This window comes from Moschus berezovskii, chromosome 8 (genome assembly GCF_049115385.1).
Source record: "Moschus berezovskii isolate FMDL1 chromosome 8, NW_MosBer_1.0, whole genome shotgun sequence".
NCBI classification, from domain to species: Eukaryota; Metazoa; Chordata; class Mammalia; order Artiodactyla; family Moschidae; genus Moschus; species Moschus berezovskii.
In genome coordinates, this window is record NC_142467.1 from 90,462,162 (window position 1) to 90,481,899 (window position 19,738).

The 19,738-nt window shown below is 34.8% G+C and overlaps 1 protein-coding gene and 1 non-coding gene across 3 annotated transcripts in view; one reads left to right on the plus strand and one right to left on the minus strand.

Annotated features, from left to right (window-relative positions):
- The window catches only part of FNIP1 (folliculin interacting protein 1), a 116,237-nt gene that overhangs the window by 30,579 nt on the left and 65,920 nt on the right, over window positions 1-19,738 (minus strand). The window contains exons 7-11 of one of the 2 annotated variants that reach the window (XM_055430399.2): window positions 19,067-19,150; window positions 17,821-17,892; window positions 16,800-16,935; window positions 13,983-14,184; window positions 10,053-10,138 (exon numbers count right to left, since the gene is read on the minus strand). In XM_055430399.2, coding sequence (XP_055286374.1) covers window positions 10,053-10,138; window positions 13,983-14,184; window positions 16,800-16,935; window positions 17,821-17,892; window positions 19,067-19,150 — 580 coding nt within the window. The remainder of the gene's footprint in view (window positions 1-10,052; window positions 10,139-13,982; window positions 14,185-16,799; window positions 16,936-17,820; window positions 17,893-19,066; window positions 19,151-19,738) is intronic. The other variant, XM_055430400.2, reaches the window with a different exon arrangement.
- LOC129559626 (U6 spliceosomal RNA) lies at window positions 4,087-4,192 on the plus strand. Its single transcript, XR_008686580.1, has one exon. It is a non-coding gene; the product is annotated as a U6 spliceosomal RNA (small nuclear RNA).

The window sequence follows — 19,738 nt, forward strand, 5'->3', positions numbered from 1 at the left end:
GCCAAAACTTCCAAAACTATGCTGAATAGTAGTGGTGAGAGTGGGCACCCTTGTCTTGTTCCTGACTTTAGGGGAAATGCTTTCAATTTTTCACCATTGAGGATAATGTTTGCTGTGGGTTTGTCATATATAGCCTTTATTATGTTGAGGTATGTTCCTTCTAGTCCTGCTTTCTGGAGGGTTTTTATCATAAATGGATGTTGAATTTTGTCAAAGGCTTTCTCTGCATCTATCGAGATTATCATATGGTTTTTATCTTTCAATTTGTTAATAGGGCGTATTACACTGACTGATTTGTGGATATTGAAGAATCCTTGCATCCCTGGGATAAAGCTCACTTGGTCATGATGTATGATCTTTTTAATGTGTTGGTGGATTCTGTTCGCTAGAATTTTGTTAAGGATTTTTGCATCTATGTTCATCAGTGATATTGGTCTGTAGTTTTCTTTTTTTGTGGCATCTTTGTCTGGTTTTGGTATTAGGGTGATGGTGGCCTCATAGAATGAATTTGGAAGTTTACCTTCCTCTGCAATTTTCTGGAAGAGTTTGAGTAGGGTAGATGTTAGCTCTTTTCTAAATTTTTGGTAGAATTCAGCTGTGAAGCCATCTGGTCCTGGGCTTTTGTTTGCTGGAAGATTTCTGATTACAGTTTCAATTTCCGTGCTTGTGATGGGTCTGTTAAGATTTTCTGTTTCTTCCTGGTTCAGTTTTGGAAAGCTGTACTTCCCTAGTAATTTGTCCGTTTCTTCCAAGTTGTCCATTTTACTGGCATATAGTTGCTGATAGTAGTCTCTTATGATCCTTTGTGTTTCTGTGTTATCTGTTGTGATTTCTCCATTTTCATTTCAAATTTTGTTGATTTGATTCTTCTCCCTTTGTTTCTTGATGAGTCTGGCTAATGGTTTGTCAATTTTATTTATCTTCTAAGAGAACCAGCTTTTGGCTTTGCTGATTTTTGCTATAGTCTCTTTTGTTTCTTTTGCATTTATTTCTGCCCTAATTTTTAAGATTTCTTTCCTTCTACTAACCCTGGGGTTCTTCATTTCTTCCTTTTCTAGTTGCTGTAGGTGTAGAGTTAGGTTATTTGGACCATACCTTTTTAAAGTGAAGTATAGCTGATTTACAAAGTTATATTAGTTTCTGGTACACAGTAAAGTGATTCCTATATATATACATATAGATATACCTATCTATATATGCATATATACATATTCTTTTCCACTCTGGTTTATCACACAATACTGAATATACTTTCATGTGCTGTAACAGTAGGACTGTGCTGTTTATCTATCATTTTTCATATAGTAGTGTGTGTCTACTAATCCAAAACTCCCAATTTTATCCTTCCCCTCTACCTTCCCTCTCGGGTAACTATAAGTTTGTTTTCTGTCCATGAATGTGTTTCTGACTTGTAAACAAGTTCATTTGTGACATATTTTCGATTCCACATGTAAGTGATACCACATGATATTTGCCTTTCTCTTTCTGCCTTACTTCACTTGGTACGATAATCTCTAGGTTCATTCATGTTGCTGCAAATGGCATTACTTCATTCTTTTTTTTTCTTTACTGAGCAGTATTCCACTGTGTATATATACCACACCTTCTTTATCCATTCATCTATCTATGGACATTTAGATATTTCTATTCCTTGGCTACTGTAAATAGTGATGCTCTGAACACTGAGGTGCACGTATCTTTTAAAATTAGAATTTTCTCTGGATATATGCCCACAAGTGGGATTGCTGAATCATATGGCAACTCTATTTTCAAATTTTTAGGAACTGCCATACTGTTCTCCATAGCAGCTGCACCAATATAAATTCCCACCAACAGTATAGGAGGGTTCCCTTTTCTCCACACCTTCTCCAGTGTTTATTCAAAGCCTCTTAAATGATGGCCATTCTGACCAGTGTGAGGTAGTTACTCATTGTCATTTCAATTTGCATTTCTCTAATAGTAATGTTAAGCATCTTTTCATGTGTTTCTTAGCCAACTGTGCATTTTTTTTGGAAAACTGTCTTTGGGGCCAAATTTAATTGCAAAATCACTATAAAAGAAAAAAAAAAGGTGTAAAACGCTTTTTTAAAAAGCAGTACTAAATAGACCATAAAAAGGACACTTGTTTATAAAACTGAGAGCTGAAACAAGGAAGAGTATTCCACAGAAGATATACAACCAACCAAAATACACATGAAAATTTGCTCAACATCACCCGTTATTAGAGAAATGCAAATCAAAACTACAATAAGGTATTATTACCTCACATCGGTTAGAATGGCCATCATCAAAAAATCTACAAACAACAAATGTTGGAGATGATATGAAGAAAAGGGGACCTTCCTGCACTGTTGGTGGAAATATAACTAATACCACCACTATGGAGACAGGATGGAGGTTCCTTAAGGAGCTAGGAATAAAACCACCGTATGACCCAGCAAACCTACTACTGGGAATATACCATAGGAAAACCATAATTCAAAAAGATACATGGACCCCAGTGTTCACTGCAGCACTATTTACAACAGCAAGGACACAGAAGCAATACAGAAGTCCACTGACAGAGGAACAGATAAAGAAGCTGTGGTACATATATATATATATATATATAATGGACTATTACACAGCCATGAACAGGACCAAAACTGGGTCATTTTTGTGATGTGAATGAACCTAGAGTCTGTTAAACAGAGTGAAGCAAGTCAGAAAGAGAACAACAAATATCATATATTAATGCATATATATGGAATAAAAAAAATGGCACTGATGAACCTATATGCAGGGCAGGAATAGACACAGACATAGAAAACAGACTTGGGGACACAGGCCAGGGAAGGAGAGGGTGGGATGAATTGAGAGAGAAGCACAGATATATATACACTTCTCCGTGGAAACAAACAGCTAGTGAGAGGCTGCTGTAGAGAACTCAGCTCAGGGTTCCATGATGACCTAGAGGCGTGGGATGGGTAGGTGGAGAGATTTAGGAGGGAGAAGACATATGTATACTTATATTTTATTCACTTTGTTGTACAGTACACACCAACACAACACTGTAAAGCAATTATACTCCAATTAAAATAAACAAATGAAAAGAAGGGAGAATACTGTCTTATTTGACTTTATCTGGAAATGTGTGTGTCACAGCACTCAAAATTTTCACTGCTCTGCACATGTCCACAAATGATCATTTTAGGTTTATAAATAAATTTCAGCAAGCAGACTAATTCACAAATACAGAATCTGTAAATAATGAGGATCAACTGTACATATTAAAAGTATGTCTACAGATAGATTGCTTAAAAAAAATTGTTTAAGCGTTTCATAAAGTATTTTTTAAATATTATAAGAATGTTTAACTGATACCACATAGTCATTCAGATTTGTACAGACTGAAGTAAAATAATCAGACTAATACAAAAAGGAAAATATACAATCAGGACATACATTTACAGTGGCTTTCTGCTTTTTTTCTTTTTGTTTTGTTGCCTGCACTGTGCAGCATGCAGAATTGGTGTTCCCTGACCAGGGATCGAATCCAAGCCCTTGACAGTGACAGCATAGCGACCTAACCCACCGGAATGGCTAAGGAATTTCCTACAATGGTTTTATTAACTCATACATGTTGTAAATTCCAGGCAATGTTAAAATTTTAAGGGGAGGCAATTCACACTACTTTACATCACAGCAATTATCTTGTAGGTATTTAACTCAAAAATTCATTAATCAAAATGCTGAGTTTAACCCAAAAGCAAAATCAGTATTCTACCAGGAATGAGTCTCATGACAATATTGACTATTCTGGTAACCTCAGCTGGATCTATGATGACAGTGCTTCCTCAGAGCTCAAAAACAGACTCTTGGCCTTTTGCCACAAAGCCTGTGACTAAAGAAAAGAAACTAATCCAATAATGTAAGATACAGCTCAAAGTACAAGGGCAATGATTCAATGCTGGGTAATATCGCAATATGTGAATATAAAAAAAAAAAAAATGGCAGGATTCTTTTTGGCAATAAGCAAAAAGAACTGTTCAAAACATGTAACAATCCCAGTCCAAAGTCAACAAAACACTGAATTAAACCATATTCATGCTCACTTGACAGCACATATAATAAAACTGAAACAATACAGAGAAGATTAGCAAGGCTACCTGCCCATGATGACACACAAATTCATGAAACATTCCATATTTTTAAAAAAACAATAAAAAATCATGTTCATACTATCCAAAGCAATCTACGTATTTAATGCAACCCCTAACAAAATTCCAATTGCATTTTTCACAAAAATAGAAGGGACAATCCTAAAACTTGTATGGAACCACATAAAACCCTGAATAGTCAAAGCAATCTTGAGAAAGAAGAACAGAGGTGAAAGCAACATGCTCCCTGGTTTAAAACTGTATTACAAAGCTATAATAATCAAACAGTATACTATTGGAATAAAAACAGAAATAAATCAGTGGAACAGAACAGAGAGCCCAGAAATAAACCCTTGCATATATATGGTCAATTAAATTTATGACAGAGGAGCCAAAAACGTAACATGGAGATAGGATAGGCTCTTCAACAAATGGTTCTCAGAAAACTGGGCAACCACATGCAAAGGAATGATCGGATCTTTATCTTATACCACAAACAAAAATCAATTCAAAATCGACTAAAGACTTAAACTCAAGACTTGAAATCATAAAGCCCTTAAAAGAAAACAAAAGGGGTAAACTCCTTGATATCCACCTTGGCAATAACTGAAGATAACAAACCTTAACATGTATGTACTTAAGAGAGCACTGACATATGTAAGCTGTAAGGAAGGAGAGGGACTGGAATGAAGGCAGTCAAAAGGTAGTACAAACTTCCAGTTATAAAATAAATTAAGAACTAAGGATATAAATGTACAAGATTAATACAGTTACCACTGCTGTATGTCATATACGAAAGCTGTTATGAGTAAATCCTGAGTTCTCATCACAAGAAAAATATTTTTTAAGAAGTTCTTTAATTTTGTATCTATATGAGATGATGAATGTTCACTAAACTTGCTGTGATAATGATCTCATGATGTGTGCGCATGCGTGTCACCAAGTCATGTCCAACTCTTGGCAACCCCATGGACTGCAGCCCACCAGGCTCCTCTGTCCGTGGGATTTCCCAGGCAAGAATACTGGAGTCAGTTGCCATTTCCTTCTCCAGGGGATCTTTCCAACCCAAGGATCAAACCCATGACTCCTGCTTGGCAGGTGGATTCTTTACCACTGAGGCACAGGGGAAGTCATGAAACTATTAAGAGGAAAATAAAGGCATAACACTCTTTGACATATATTGCAGCAATACCTTTTACAATCTGTAAGAGAAATAAAAGCAAAAATGAACAAATGACATCTAATCAAATTCAAAAGCTTTTGCACAGTAAAAGAAACCAAAAACAAAATGAAAAGACATTCCACAGAACGGGAGAGAATATTTGCAACAGTGTGACCCACCTGGGATTAATTTTCAAAATTTATAAACAGCTCACGTAGCTCTACACCAAAAAACAAAGTGAAAGTCAAAGAATGAGTCGCTCAGTCGTGTCCAGCTCTTTGCGACACCATGGACTATACAGTCCATGGAATTCTCCAGGTCAGAATACTGGAGTGGGTAGCCTTTCCCTTCTCCAGGGGATCTTCCCAACCCAAGGATCGAACCCAGGTCTCCCGCATTGCAGGCAGATTCTTTACCTGCTGAGCCATAAGGGAAGCCCAAGAATACTGGAGTGGGTAGCCTATCCCTTCTCCAGTGGATTCTTCCCAACCCAGGAACTGAACTGTGGTCTCCTGCTTTGCAGGTGGATTCTTTACCAACTGAACTATCAGGGAAGCCCTATGTAAAAAAAAAAAAAAAAAAACAATCCAATCAAAAAACAGGCAGAAGACCTAAACTCTTTTAAGCCATTTCTCCAAAGAAGTCATACAGATGGCCAAGAATTATAAGAAAAGATGCTCAACACTGCTAATTATTAGAGAAATGCAAATGAAAACTACAATGAGGTATCATCTCAAACCAACCACAATAGTCTACAAACAATAAATGCTGGAGATAGTGAGGAGGAATGGGAACTCTCCTACACTTTTGGTGCAAATGTAAATTGGTGGAGCCACTATGGAGAACAGTACAGCAGTTCATTAAGAAACTAGAGTTACTATATGATCCAGCAATTTCATTCCTGGGCATATATCTGGAGAAAAACATGGTTCAAAAGGATACATGGACCCCAATATTCACAGCAGCACTATTTACAATAGCCAAGATATGGAAGCAACCTAAATGTCCATCGATAAAGGAATGGATAAAGACAACGCAGTAAATACAGACAATGGAATATTACTCAGCCATTAAAATGAATGAAATAGTGCCATTTGCAACAGTATGAATGGACCTGGAGATTAACATACTAAGTGAAGTAAGTCAGACTGAGAAAGACAAATATATATCACATCACTTATTTGTGGAATCTAAAAAAAAAAGATACAAATGAACTCATTTATAAAACAGAAACAGACTCACAGACTTAGAGAATGAACTTATGTGCTACGGCATAGCACAAGGAACACTGCTCAATACTTTATAAAAACCTACATGGGCAAAGAACTTAAAAAAGAATAGATACATGTATGTATATAACTGAATCATTTTTTTGCTCACCTGAAATTAACAACTTTACTCCATTATAAAATAAAAATTTTTTAAAAAACAAAGATATGTGGAAAATCTCCAAATACTTAAAAAAGATTTTAAAAATATATTTTTTAACATAATGGTCAAAGAAGAAATCTCAAGAGAAATTTTAAAATTTTTGAATTAAACTTTCATTCAATATAACAAAACCTGTGGAATCCAGCAAAAGCAGTGTTTAGAGGGAAATTTATAGCACTGAATGCATATATTAAAGAAAAAGATAGATTTCAAAGCAATAATCTAAGGTTTAACTTCAGGAAACTAGAGAAAGATGAAAAACATAAAACTAAAGCAAACAGGAAAAAATAAATAAAAATCAGATTAAAAATTATTGAAATTAAAGACAAAAATCAATAGATTAAAAATCAACAAAACGAAACCCGGTTCTTTGAAATGATCAAAGGTTCTTTGAAAATTTATAAATTTCCATCCAAGATATCCAAGTAAAAAGGAGAAATGACACAAATTACTAATATTAGAAATAAAAGAGGGTCCATCACTATTAACCTATGGACATCAAAAGTATAATTAAGAAATAATATGAACAATTCCATGCTTGCAAATTTAATGATTTAGATGAACCAGACCAATTCCTTGGAAGATACAATCTACCAAAACTCACACAAGAAGAAATAGATAACCTGAAGAGTCCTATACCTATTTTTACAATTGAATCAATAATTAATAATATCTCAGCAAGCTGGGAATAAAGAGGGAACGTCTTCAGTTTCGTAGTGTAAGAAACTTAACTTCATATTTAATGGTGAAAAAGTTGAAGCTTTTTCTTTCAGATCTGGTATAAGGAAAGAATGAACCTTCTCATCATTGCTTTTCTACATCATACTGGAAGCCCCTGCTAATCCAGTAAGGCAAAAAAAAGAAATAAGAGGTAAACAGACTGGGATGAAGACATAAATCTGTCTCTATTCACCAATGAGCATTTATGCAGAAAATTTAAAAGAAATGACAAAAAGCTCCTAGAATTAATAAGCAGTTATAACAAAGCTGCATAATATAAGGTTAATATACAAAAGTCAACTGATTTCTTATATATCATCAATGAACAGCTGAAATTTGAAATTGTAAACAAGGTATCATTAATATTAACCAAAAAAACCACCCTGAGATATTTATGTATAAATTTTTAAATGTATAAGATTTACAAGAGGAAAATCATAAAACTGATTAAAGAAATCAAAGAACATACAAATAAACAGCAAACTATTTCATGTTAATGGACAGGAAGTATTACTATTGGTAAGATGTCAACTTTTCCCAATCTACAGTTTCAATGCAGTCTCAAACAAAATCCCAGAAAATTATTTTGTAAATATCAACAAACTGATGTGTTGGAGATTTGATAAGGTTTGGAGAGGCAAATGATCCAGAATAGTCAACACAACACTGAAGGAAAAGAACAAACGTGATGACTCATATAATCTGATTTTAACAATTAATATAAAGTTTCATTAATCAGGACAGCGTGGTACTGCTGAAAGAACAGACAAATAGATCAGTAAAACAGAACAGAAAGCTCAAATATAGAGCCCTGAAATATACTCAACTGATACCTGATAAAGAAGTAAAAGCAATACAAAGCAAAGACAGTCTTTTCAACAAATGATGCTGGAACAAGTGGACATTCATACACAAAAATATACACCTAGACAAAGACCTTACAGCTTTCACAAAATATAAATAAATAAAAATGGATCATAGACCTAAATTGTAAATGCGAAATCATAATCATATTATGATTTCTAGAGCATAACATGGCTGAAAACTTAATGATCTTATGTTTTATTTTATCGTAAATTCAAAGATTCTAGAATATGGCTGAAGCAATGAAATCTCACCTTTGAGAGAGGTTTAAAAGAGGACATCAGATTTACTTTCACTGTGGTTTAACACAAAAAGAGAAAAATGCAGAATATAAAAGGATCAAAGTTGAAAACAAACGAGTTCTCTTTCCGTCAAATTTACTGAACACATGACTTCCTCGCCATTTCCATTAAAAAAAAAAAGTATATACATGACATGTCTGCAGTTTCACAGTAGCAATCTTGCAATATCACAGGCTAAAACAGTTTTTTACTTCAAAATGCAGTAACTCATATTTAAACAAACAATCCAGAAGATCCTTGACCCAATAAGGTGCCATACAAGACGAGCCAATGCACAAAAGTGAGGTACATAGACTACTGGAGATAATAAACCTTAGGTGGGACACAAATACATATTTTAAATTTTAATTATTATGCATTGATTTTATAGCTTACTTATCATAGCAAAGGATAATGATTTCCCATTTAGGGTAATAATGCATAGTTTCATTTTGAAATACATTTATTTAGGTAGCAAAACAGCGTCAATTTAGATCAGGCAATACTATAAACATCAACAATGAATGAGTTGAAAATCACTGATATAGATTATATTTGGCATATATAATAGTGGTCACATCAATCTTGGGCATTCTGCTAAGTACTTTACATACATTATTTTATTCTATCTTTACAACAATCTACTCGATCATTACTAAACTGAATTCACAGATTTTATGTTAGAAAACTAAGGGTCAAAAAAGGCTAAAAAATCTGCCCAAGGTCATCAGGGATAATAAAAGGCAGAGCCACAGGTCTGTCTGTCAGATACTAGAGTCTTGAGTTCTTGCCCTACGTGTTATACTATTTCTCTAGTGTAAAGGAGGAAAAACTGAGAATATAAGAGTACAAAGTAAAACTGAAGTGAATCTCTTTCAGACAGAAACACATCCATCACCTTAGTGTGATTCACGACATAAAGTCATATGCAACGTGTCTCCTTGCCGTAACTACAGTGCAGTTACAGCACTTGCTTGAGCTTCAGGGACCAAGCTTTGTTATGCCAGAAAATACTGCTAGAGAAAGGATTAAGCAACAAAGTTATATGGAAGATCAAAGTTCATACTCTTTATATACATGTATATTTTTGTATTCCATGTATCTTAAGAATGTGTGATTACCGTCACTTGACCAGTCCCTACACATTTAGGAGCCCAACAAAGGACAAAGCACATTTCTGCTAAAACAAGGGTCTCTTCTGGTTATATCTGCTTGTTTAGTGGTCCAACGCTAGAAACCATACTACTGACTCCTCCCAAGTGTGCTTGAATTCCAAGCACTTTTGATATTTAATAATAAAGGAGTCAATGGCCTACTGAATTACACCCTCATATGACTATGGGACAGAGAAGTTTAAAGAACTATATTTTATCAGAGTAACTAAAGAAAATAAGTAAATTTTCCAGTGTACACCATGAAACAATTCTATATTATGAAAGGCTGGAGAAAATGTACCTGAATTCATTTAGTGCATCAACTATTCGATTATATGCCAAACTCCTCTGACTGGCATCAGCTGATCTCCGGCTCATTTTCATAGCCTTGAAAGCAATCAAATAGTTAATTCTTATACTGACCATGGGCAAAATATGGGGGGCAAAAAGTAAAAGACAAAATCACATATTTTTATAACATTCTACCTACCATTCTTAACTAGATATGTATAAAGAAGGCACACATATTTCTAGTGGCTTGTTTTTGTACTTCTGGTCATTAATGAGTATAATAAAATTCAAATTTTTCTGATGTTAGGCCTCAATTGAAAGAGAACATCAAAACACAAAGAAACTGATGTTGACAGTTTCTGAGTTACATAAAACTTTTCTACCAATCAAACAGATGCTAACAAATGCTAACTCAGTAACAGCAACTCCTGAGTTTCGCTAATATTCCATAAATAGTGGTTCTGTTAAGTAAATCCTTTTTTTAAATCTAAAACATAAATATTCTACTGAAAGATACCTCAAGTTATTAGTAATTTTTGCCTTCTTAAAAGGATATTTAGCCAAGGTTGATAAGTCCTACTTTAGGTAGACAAAAAGAAGATCAGGATTAGAATATGGTTATCAGAAAGAACTTCGAAATTTTTAAAACTTTTTCAAAGAGAATGTAATTCTACATTACTTATGTAATTACACATTAATTTTTTTAATGTTCAAATATATATTTAAGAGAAGGTTAGACTACTTCAGACCAGAATGATTCATGTACATCTGAAAGCTTCATAAGGTAAAAGTGACAATTTTTGTTTTCACAAACTGCTGAGAGACTCCTAATTATAAAGAAGTAAATATTCTTTGGCTAGAATTGAGCAATATTCTTCCTTAACTTTATGAAATAAAAAAAAATTAACTACATTATAGATCTCAAAAGGTAGTGCAGACTTTGGAATAAGTCCCACAGTGCTCAGAAACAGAATCTATAATTTTTCATTTAAAATATAAATAAGTGATAATTTGAAAACTGTCCCAGAACATAATTTATGTAGGTGTTTCAACGTTTATTATATTCTATGATTAATTAACTAAGAATAAGTTCTATTCATTTATATGAAAGTATTCACTCAGCTCTTTGAGTTTTATAAAGAAATGAGTTGTTAAACATGAACAAATATACAACTACAATGTGCCCTTTAGGGTGCAAAAGGAACAAAGCATTAAAAGATTTAAAAAGTAACCTCTAACAAGTTCTGTATTGCTTGAATATTTCAAGTTTTACACAGTTTAAACACTTTTCCCTGTAACTGAAATGTCAGTTCAGCCACAGCTTAATATTCTGTATACTGACTTCGGCAAAAACTGACTACAAAAAACACAGCAGCAACCTGAAGAAAATGTCATGCGTGTTGAACTTCTGAAAAACAAAAATGAACTTTACTCATCGCTCACTATAAAGGTATTGCTAATGATCTATTTGTCTTTTAATAGATTTAATATAAATAACTAACATAGTGCCTTCTTCAGAGGCACATGATCCTCAGGCACTAATGAGTTACTGAAATGCACCCTCTGCTTTCTAGACCATTCTAATTGCTCCTGCATCTCTAGTTTCTTTTACTAGTCTCTTTCAAACATGCTGCCATAATAACCTTCTTAGAGCACAATTTGAAAAATCCTTGCAAGCATTCTAGACTCCTTGTGATCTGGTCCACAGTAACTCTGTTAGCCACACCACCTACTACTACTCTTTGGATCCTTTCCTTTCTGAATTCTGTCACACGGATTAAGAAATTTAGTTATGTTCAATGATTCAACTTATAGGAATCTCGTAAAACATAATCTTGAAAAAAATTCACCAAGATGTTAACTGAAGTGTAGCTATAGCTGAGAAAAAGCAGATCTGGCCTAATTAACTTACATGGAGGAAAGCCACTAACATATATTTAAGAACCATTTATAACGAGAAATGTACATGTTAACAAGGATGAATTTTTCTAAACAGGCACGTAATAAAAACAATATGAACACAGCACAGTCCCAATCAAGTAAAATATAATATGCATAAAAAAGGTCTGAGTAAGAGTTTCAGCAAAATGTCAATAAGTTATCTTTGGGTGGCAAAGATAGCAATTTTCCCTGTTACTCTGCTGTATCCATTTTTCAAAGCATTATGTTTAAAAAATCCTACAACTCCTTTAAGATGCAGTCCAAATGAAACACCTTCCCAGTAGGAAGTCATTTTTATTCCCTGCTGCTGCTGCTGCTGCTGCTGCGTCACTTCAGTCGTGTCCGACTCTGTGTGATCCCATAGACAGAAGCCCACCAGGCTCCCCCGTCCCTGGGATTCTCCTATGAACTCCTAAAACACTTTGCTTTTCCTTCTTTTTTATTTATTCTTATGGTCTATCTTATATTCACAGTTTTCTTTACATCAATTTATTACATGCACAATCAGCAGCATTTGACATAACTGATCACTCCTACCTTCTCTGACCACTTTCTTCACCAGGCTTACCCCAAAAGTACTCTTGTTTTCCCTCCTACTTAAATGGGCAATCTTCAGTCTCCCTGGCTAGTTCTCAGCTCCTCCAAATTTAACTACTGAAATGCTCCACAAATCAGGATCTCCTCTCCCTCTCAATTAGCTTCTTAGATTAAAATACCACCTATATACTGGTGACTGCTCAGCCTGGACCCTCAACTCTAGATTCACAATTACTTGGATGTCCAGGAGGCATCACAAACAAACTCCTGATCTTCCTCCACCAAACCTGTTCCATTTGTAGTTTTTCCATTTTAGTTCTGGCAATTCCATCCATCTTACTGCTCAAAAGAAAAATCCCAGTCCATCTCCATGATTCTTTCTTTAACAGCTCCAACTCAGTCCATCAGCTAATCTCATTAGCTTTATTTTCAAATATATCCAGAAGCCAACCATTTATCACCAATTCCATCATGAAACTAGTTTGACTACCCATCATCTCTCACTTGAATTATATTTCAATAGCCTTGTAACTGATCCCAAAGTATCCAACTTTGCCCCTAGAAAATCTATTCTCCACCAGCAATAAGAGTGATTCTCATAAATCATGTCATTTTCCTGCTCAAAACACTCCCATGGCTTCCGATCTTTCTTAAGTGTATATGCCCATGCTCATACAATGGTATCCTGTAAGGCCCTACATGATTTAGTCCTACTTCTAACCTAGCCATTTTGGCCTCCTTACTCCTCCCTACTGATGCCCAAGCATCAGGCTTATTCCTTTGCCTCTACCTATAAAATTCTTGTCTCAGATGGTTATACCTAATTTCCTCTATATCTCTGGGTCATATGTGACTTTATCAGGAGCATTGTTGACTATCCTATAAAAATTTGTAATCCTCCATCCAGCACTCCATAAAAACCTTTCTCTTATTTTTCTTCATAGTACTTATTACCATCAAAAATCTTATACATTCATTTGTTTATTTGCTGCCCCATGATCTAGAGTTGCTTTTTCTCACTCTTATCCTCAGTTTCTAGAAGAGGCCTGCCACATTACAGGCCCTCAAATATTTATTTATTGAATGGATAAATGACCTTAGATCTTTTCTTAGGCAATAAGCTCCTTAAAAAGAGCTAAAGTCAATATTATGTAGCAGCCTGGATGGGAGGGGAGTTGTGGAGGAGAATGGATACATATATGTATGGCTGAATCCCTTTGCTGTTCATCTGAAATTATCACAGCATTGTTAATCAGCTATACCCCAATACAAAACAAAAAGTTTAATAATAAGAAAAAATGAAGTAAAGTCTACTTTGCATCTCTCAGGTCACTTTGTAGGGTACCTGCACAGAGTCTGTTAACTTTTCTGCCAAATGAATAAAGACATTGCTTAAGCAAGAGAATAAGATTCAAAGGAAAATTAAAAAATAAAAACAAACCATAAACATGGTTATGCTTACCTGTTCTATTGCACTCTTTAATTTGTTCATGTGGCTTTCAAACAGAGGAAAATGTGAAAAAAAGAATTCATTAAATTTGTTACTTTCATCTTCATCTTTGGATAATGAAAAGATTACCCCAATTGCAATCTTCTTTTTCCTCACAATTCCTGGGTTAGGGCCACAGCTTTCATCTGACAGATTAAAGCTTTCTTCTATAGACCTTAAAAATAAATTTTTTTTTAATTTTAAAAATATGAAAATGATTAAATTCACAATTCAAATTCCTTGGTAATTAAATGTAGGCAAGCTAAAGGTCTTGCAGTGTTTTATCAAGTACATCTAAAAATTCGTATCAATTATGTATATCTTTGAGAAATATATTGGCTATTCCTTTATATTCATATTTTTATAAGAAACTTTAATAGAGTCAGATTGGAAACGTTTTTGTTCAATTATGGAAACAATGACAGACTTAATTTGGGGGGGCTCCAAAATCACTGTAGATGGTGACTGTAGCCATGAAATTAAAAGACACTTGCTCCTTGGAAGAAAAGTTATGACCAACCTGGACAGCATATTAAAAAGCAGAGACATTATTTTGCCAACAAAGGTCCATCTAGTCAAAGCTATGGTTTTTCCAGTAGTCATGTATGGATGTGACAGTTGGACTATGAAGACAGTTGAGCGCCGAAGAATTGATGCTTTTGAACTGTGGTGTTGGAGGAGACTCTTGAGAGTCCCTTGGACTGCAGGGAGATCAAACCAGTTCATCCTAAAGGAAATAAGTCCTGAATATTCATTGGGAGGACTGATGCTGAAACGCCAATACTTTGGCCAGCTGATGCAAAGAACTGACTCACTGGAAAAGACCCTGATGCTGGGAAAGACTGAAGGAGGGAGGAGAAGGGGGTGACAGAGGATGATACGGTTGGATGATATCACCGACTCAACGGATGTGAATTTGAGTAAACTCTGGGAGTTGGTAATAGACAGGGAGGCCTGGCATGCTGCAGTCCACGGGGTCGCAAAGAGTCGGACACAACTGAGCGACTGAACTGAAATGAAAAAAGGTAAGTAATCCCAATGCAAAACCAACCTAAAAGATCCTGAATTAAGGTTTATAGACGAGTCTAATCTCTTCACTGTTCTAGAATCTACTTCTCCCCTTTTGATTCCAGAAGTAAAATCAAAGATGAATAAAGGGAGTAAATAAAAAAGGAATCAAGCTTCATCATCTTCACTTAGCAGATTAAAAACAAAAATTTCAAGAATGAATGAATTCGCCAAAATAGAAACATGAAAAACTAGAATATCAAAGCATGCAATAAATGGACCAATGACCAAAATGGAAGAGTTAAAACTATAAAACCCTTAAAAGAAAATATAGGATAAAAGCTTCATGACATTGGATTTGTCAGTGATTTCTTGGATGACACCAAAAGTAAAGCAGCAAAGGAAAAAAATAACTCAAGTGACACAGAAATTAAGAACTGTTGTGTATCTGAAGCGGTTTCCCAGGTGGCTCAGTGATAAAGAATCTGCCTGCCAGTGCAGGAAATGAAGTTTCAATCCCTGGGTCAGGAAGATCTCCTGGAGGAGGGAATGGCAACCTACTCCAGTATTCTTGCCTGGGAAATCTCATGGACAGAGGAGCCTGGCGGGTTATAGTCCATAGGGTCCCAGAGACCAGGGTCAGATACGACTGAGTGACTGAACACAAACACACGTGTACCAAAAGACATTATCAACAGAATAAAAAGGCAACCAATGGAATGGGATAAAATATTTCAAACCATGTATCCGATAAGGGAGTGATATCCAGAAGTATATAAAGAACTACTACAATTCAACAACAACAATACACCTGATTAAAAAATGAGTAAAACACCTGAACAGACATATGTCCAAAGAAAACACACACATAACCAATAAGCATATGAAAACAATATCACTAGCCATTAGAGAAATGCAAATCAAAATTACAAAGAGATATCATTTAACACCCATACAGATGGTTATTAATTTAAAAAATGGAAATTAACTACTGGTGAGGATGTGAAGAAATTAGAACTCTTGTGCATTTCTACTGGGGGGAGGTTAAGGGGTGGGGCGGGGGAGTGAAATTCCCTGGCAATCCACTGGTTAGGACTTCATGCTTCCGATGAAGGGGGCACAGAGTCAATCCCTAGTCAGAGAACTAAGATCCAGCATGCAGCTTGACGTAATTAAAAAAAAAAAAAAACTGGCCATTTTTAGCGGGAATATAAGTAAAATGGTGGGGCATTCTGGTGAAAAATATAGCAGTTTCTGAAAAACTTCAACACAGAATTATGATACAATGCAGGAATTCCACTTCTGGGTATATAAGGATAAATATTTTATGATTCCACTTATTTGAGGTATGTAGAGTAGTCATATTTACAAAGGAAAAAATAGCATAGTAGCTGCCAGGGACTAAAGGGAGAAAGGAAAGGGGGAATTACTGCCTAATGTCTACAGAGGTTCAGTTCAGTTCACTCAGTTGTGTCCAACTCTTTGGGACCCCATGGACTTATGCAGGGTTCAGTTGGGGGAGATAAAGTTCTAAATGTGAATGGTCATGGATGCACAACAATGTGAAGGTACTTAACACCACTGAACTACACTGCTAATAATGGTTAAAATGGTATATTGTATGTTATGCATAACGCAACACAATTTTTTAAAAAGTAATACACTTTAAAATTTTCCAGTTGCAGACTTTAAAAATACAAAATACAAGTCCAGGCTCTTATCATACAAAATTGTGTTTAAGGAACTATTCAATCTTGTGGTAAAATAAAAGTTCCAACTTACCATCTAGGAAATACCCCATTCTCTAAACTGGTTGTTTGGCTACGTCGCCAGCGTCGCTGATAGCTGCTGGCACAACTTCGGGTAAGTGAGGAGTTTGGAGAGGGAAATGGTGTAATAAGCAAGCTGCTGAGAGATGCTGTCAAGTCAGAATAAGAACAAATACAATTTTTAAGTTAATAATAACTAAAAACAGGATCAAATTTCTTTTTAACAAATAATGGTGACTCAAAATTTCCATTTTGCTGAAAGAAGCTCTAAAATCTCCATTAAAAAATATGTATCATTGTTGGAGCAAGGTTCCAGAAAAAAAATCACATAATAAAAGTGATTCAGCAAGAGATCCTGATACCCTTTTGCCATCCTCACTTTTTCCCACCCCACTCCAGAAGAAAATGCTATTTTGAAATAAATCTTTATTCCTTTGGTGATGACACCATCTCCAAGCTTAGATGAACCTCTCTGCACAGGTTTATCACAGAACACCTCACACAATAAACTAAGATTATTTTTCTCACTCATCTCTCATTAGAACCTGTGCTCTTTAAGAATATTATCTGGGTGGGGTTTGTTTTTTGTTTTTTCTTAAATTTTCAGAATGTTTCAATAAAACTTTGTCAGACAAATATTGGAAGAGTAGATATCTCAGAGAAATATGTATAACACTGGTTCAAAATAACTAAGATTCTCTGGACAAGAGACAGTCTGACATTTTAAACCCAGTTAGGAGAAAACAGATGTAAGCAAATGTATTTTTTCTACTATGCTATTTAAGCAGTCTCTTGAGCAATATTATTTTTGAGTGTGCATTCATCCAGGCCATGCTCCATGTTCCATTTTTACTATTAAACGTGAAAAAAAATTTAATATATTCTTCTCTGCTGTTTCTACAATTTTGTTAGGCTAATATCAATACCAACAGACTGTACACATAAAATTAAATGATTAAAACAAAGATTAAAAAGGAAATGTCAGGGAATAGTGATCTCTTAAAAACCGGATTAATACATGAACCTGTCATTACCAGAGCGTGCTATGCCACTGTCTCTGTCCTCATTCAGTTCTCTTCCAGGCATGTCCATTGGGTTGCTGTGAACTGTGAATCGATACAAAAGTGTGACTTACAAAACACAGTGCTGTTCAGGTGGACGTTCCTTTTAAAACAGCAAACTAAATCATGCTCATCTCATTGCATTCCTTTATTTTTTCAACAGCATGGCACAAACCCAACACCAAGAGCTACTATTCAGTTGAACAAGCTCTGAGATCTACGTGAAAACAATCTGTGACATAATATATAAAGCAGCAAAGGGTGACTAAAATAAACATTTTAGAAGCACATTCAATGACAGGAATATATTCACAATATGCTACTAAATGATAAAAAGGCAAGCTACTGACCAGTAAGAACAATGGTTGCTGAGGCTAAGTGATTGGCATATGATGGTTAATCTACTGTTCTGCCTATATAAATGTATGTTTTAAAATCCTATAATAAAAATTAAGACTGAACAGTATAATCCCAATTTCTTTTAAAAACAAACAAAAACTAAGGAGGTATTTCTGGTTGACAAAATGGTTAATACATATTTTTTGCCTATTTCTTATATTTCCAAATTTTATATAATATATATACAGTGTTTATATTTCTAAGGAAAACATATACTAATTAAAACAAGAAGTTGGATACAACTTCCTGGATACAGAAGCATGAATACAGTCTACGATAATCTATTTAGTGATATCAATATAAACAAATATAGTCAGAGATGCCTTTTATAGAATATAATGGTGCTTGTTCATCTAAATCTTAGCTGCAAGAGAAATCATTCTTATGGAATAGTGTAGATCAGAAATTGCACAACAGTAAGAGTATTTTCTGTGATTGATGAACTACATGATACAAAAGCTACTCAGCCATGGAAACAAGATAGTATCACATTAGAAATTCAACTGGTATTTTAAGAAATAATGTTCATACTATATTGCGGCTTAGGATTCTAAAGTTAAAATCATTATTACAGAATGAGGTAAGAAATGACAAACTGAAATTTCATGAAAATGTCATTTCTACTCATAACTTAGTTTCTGGAAACCTTAACAACATATTCAATAGAAAGATATTAAGTTCTTAAACTTCCAAAGCAAAGTTTTCTTAACTGCACACCTTCCCCAAATGCATTTCTCTACTCTCTTGTTTCCACAGCGTAACTATGAATTCTAGCCGCTGGGGCACACCAACTAGTCTACCCACACAGCACATGGCAAACCTGCAAAGAAAGAGGCGCTCCTGATCAGGCGGAGCGGACCCTGTTCAGAGAATGCCCGCCTGGGGCTGCAGAACTGTGAAAGACCTACATGGCAAAAACGTAAAATACATATGAAAGAGGGCTGTTAGAGAAGCCATAATGCGTCAGGAATAAAAGGTGAGCTAAGGCAGCACAAAAGCAGACCAACAGATATGAATGGAAATCTTTAAACTAAGTTAAGAATAATTCAAGTTGACTTCCTATTTTTGAAACAAGATGGTTTCCCTCTGGCCATGGCTTATGACACCATAACAATTTCATGCCTATTAAGTCCACATATAGTAAAAAAATAAGCTTCCACTATATAAAGTAAAAATTATTTTATAAGCTTCCACTATATAAGGTAAAAATTACTTTAAATGTTCAACCCTTTCTCATCTAAAACAGTATTTTTAAAGATTAAAAAACTACAGTGATGTTACAGGCACAATTTGATATTTGCCAAATGAATTTATCCTTTAAAAAAATCAATTTTAATATTACAATATTGTGTAACTAAAATTAAGAAGAAAACCACCTAGGCGCTTGGGTGAAAAAGTTGAACACAACATAAAACAAAGAGCAAATAAAGAAAAGGGGTCTACTGGCAAATAAATATGAATCTGATTTTTCTAAACTAGTGATAAATTAGAA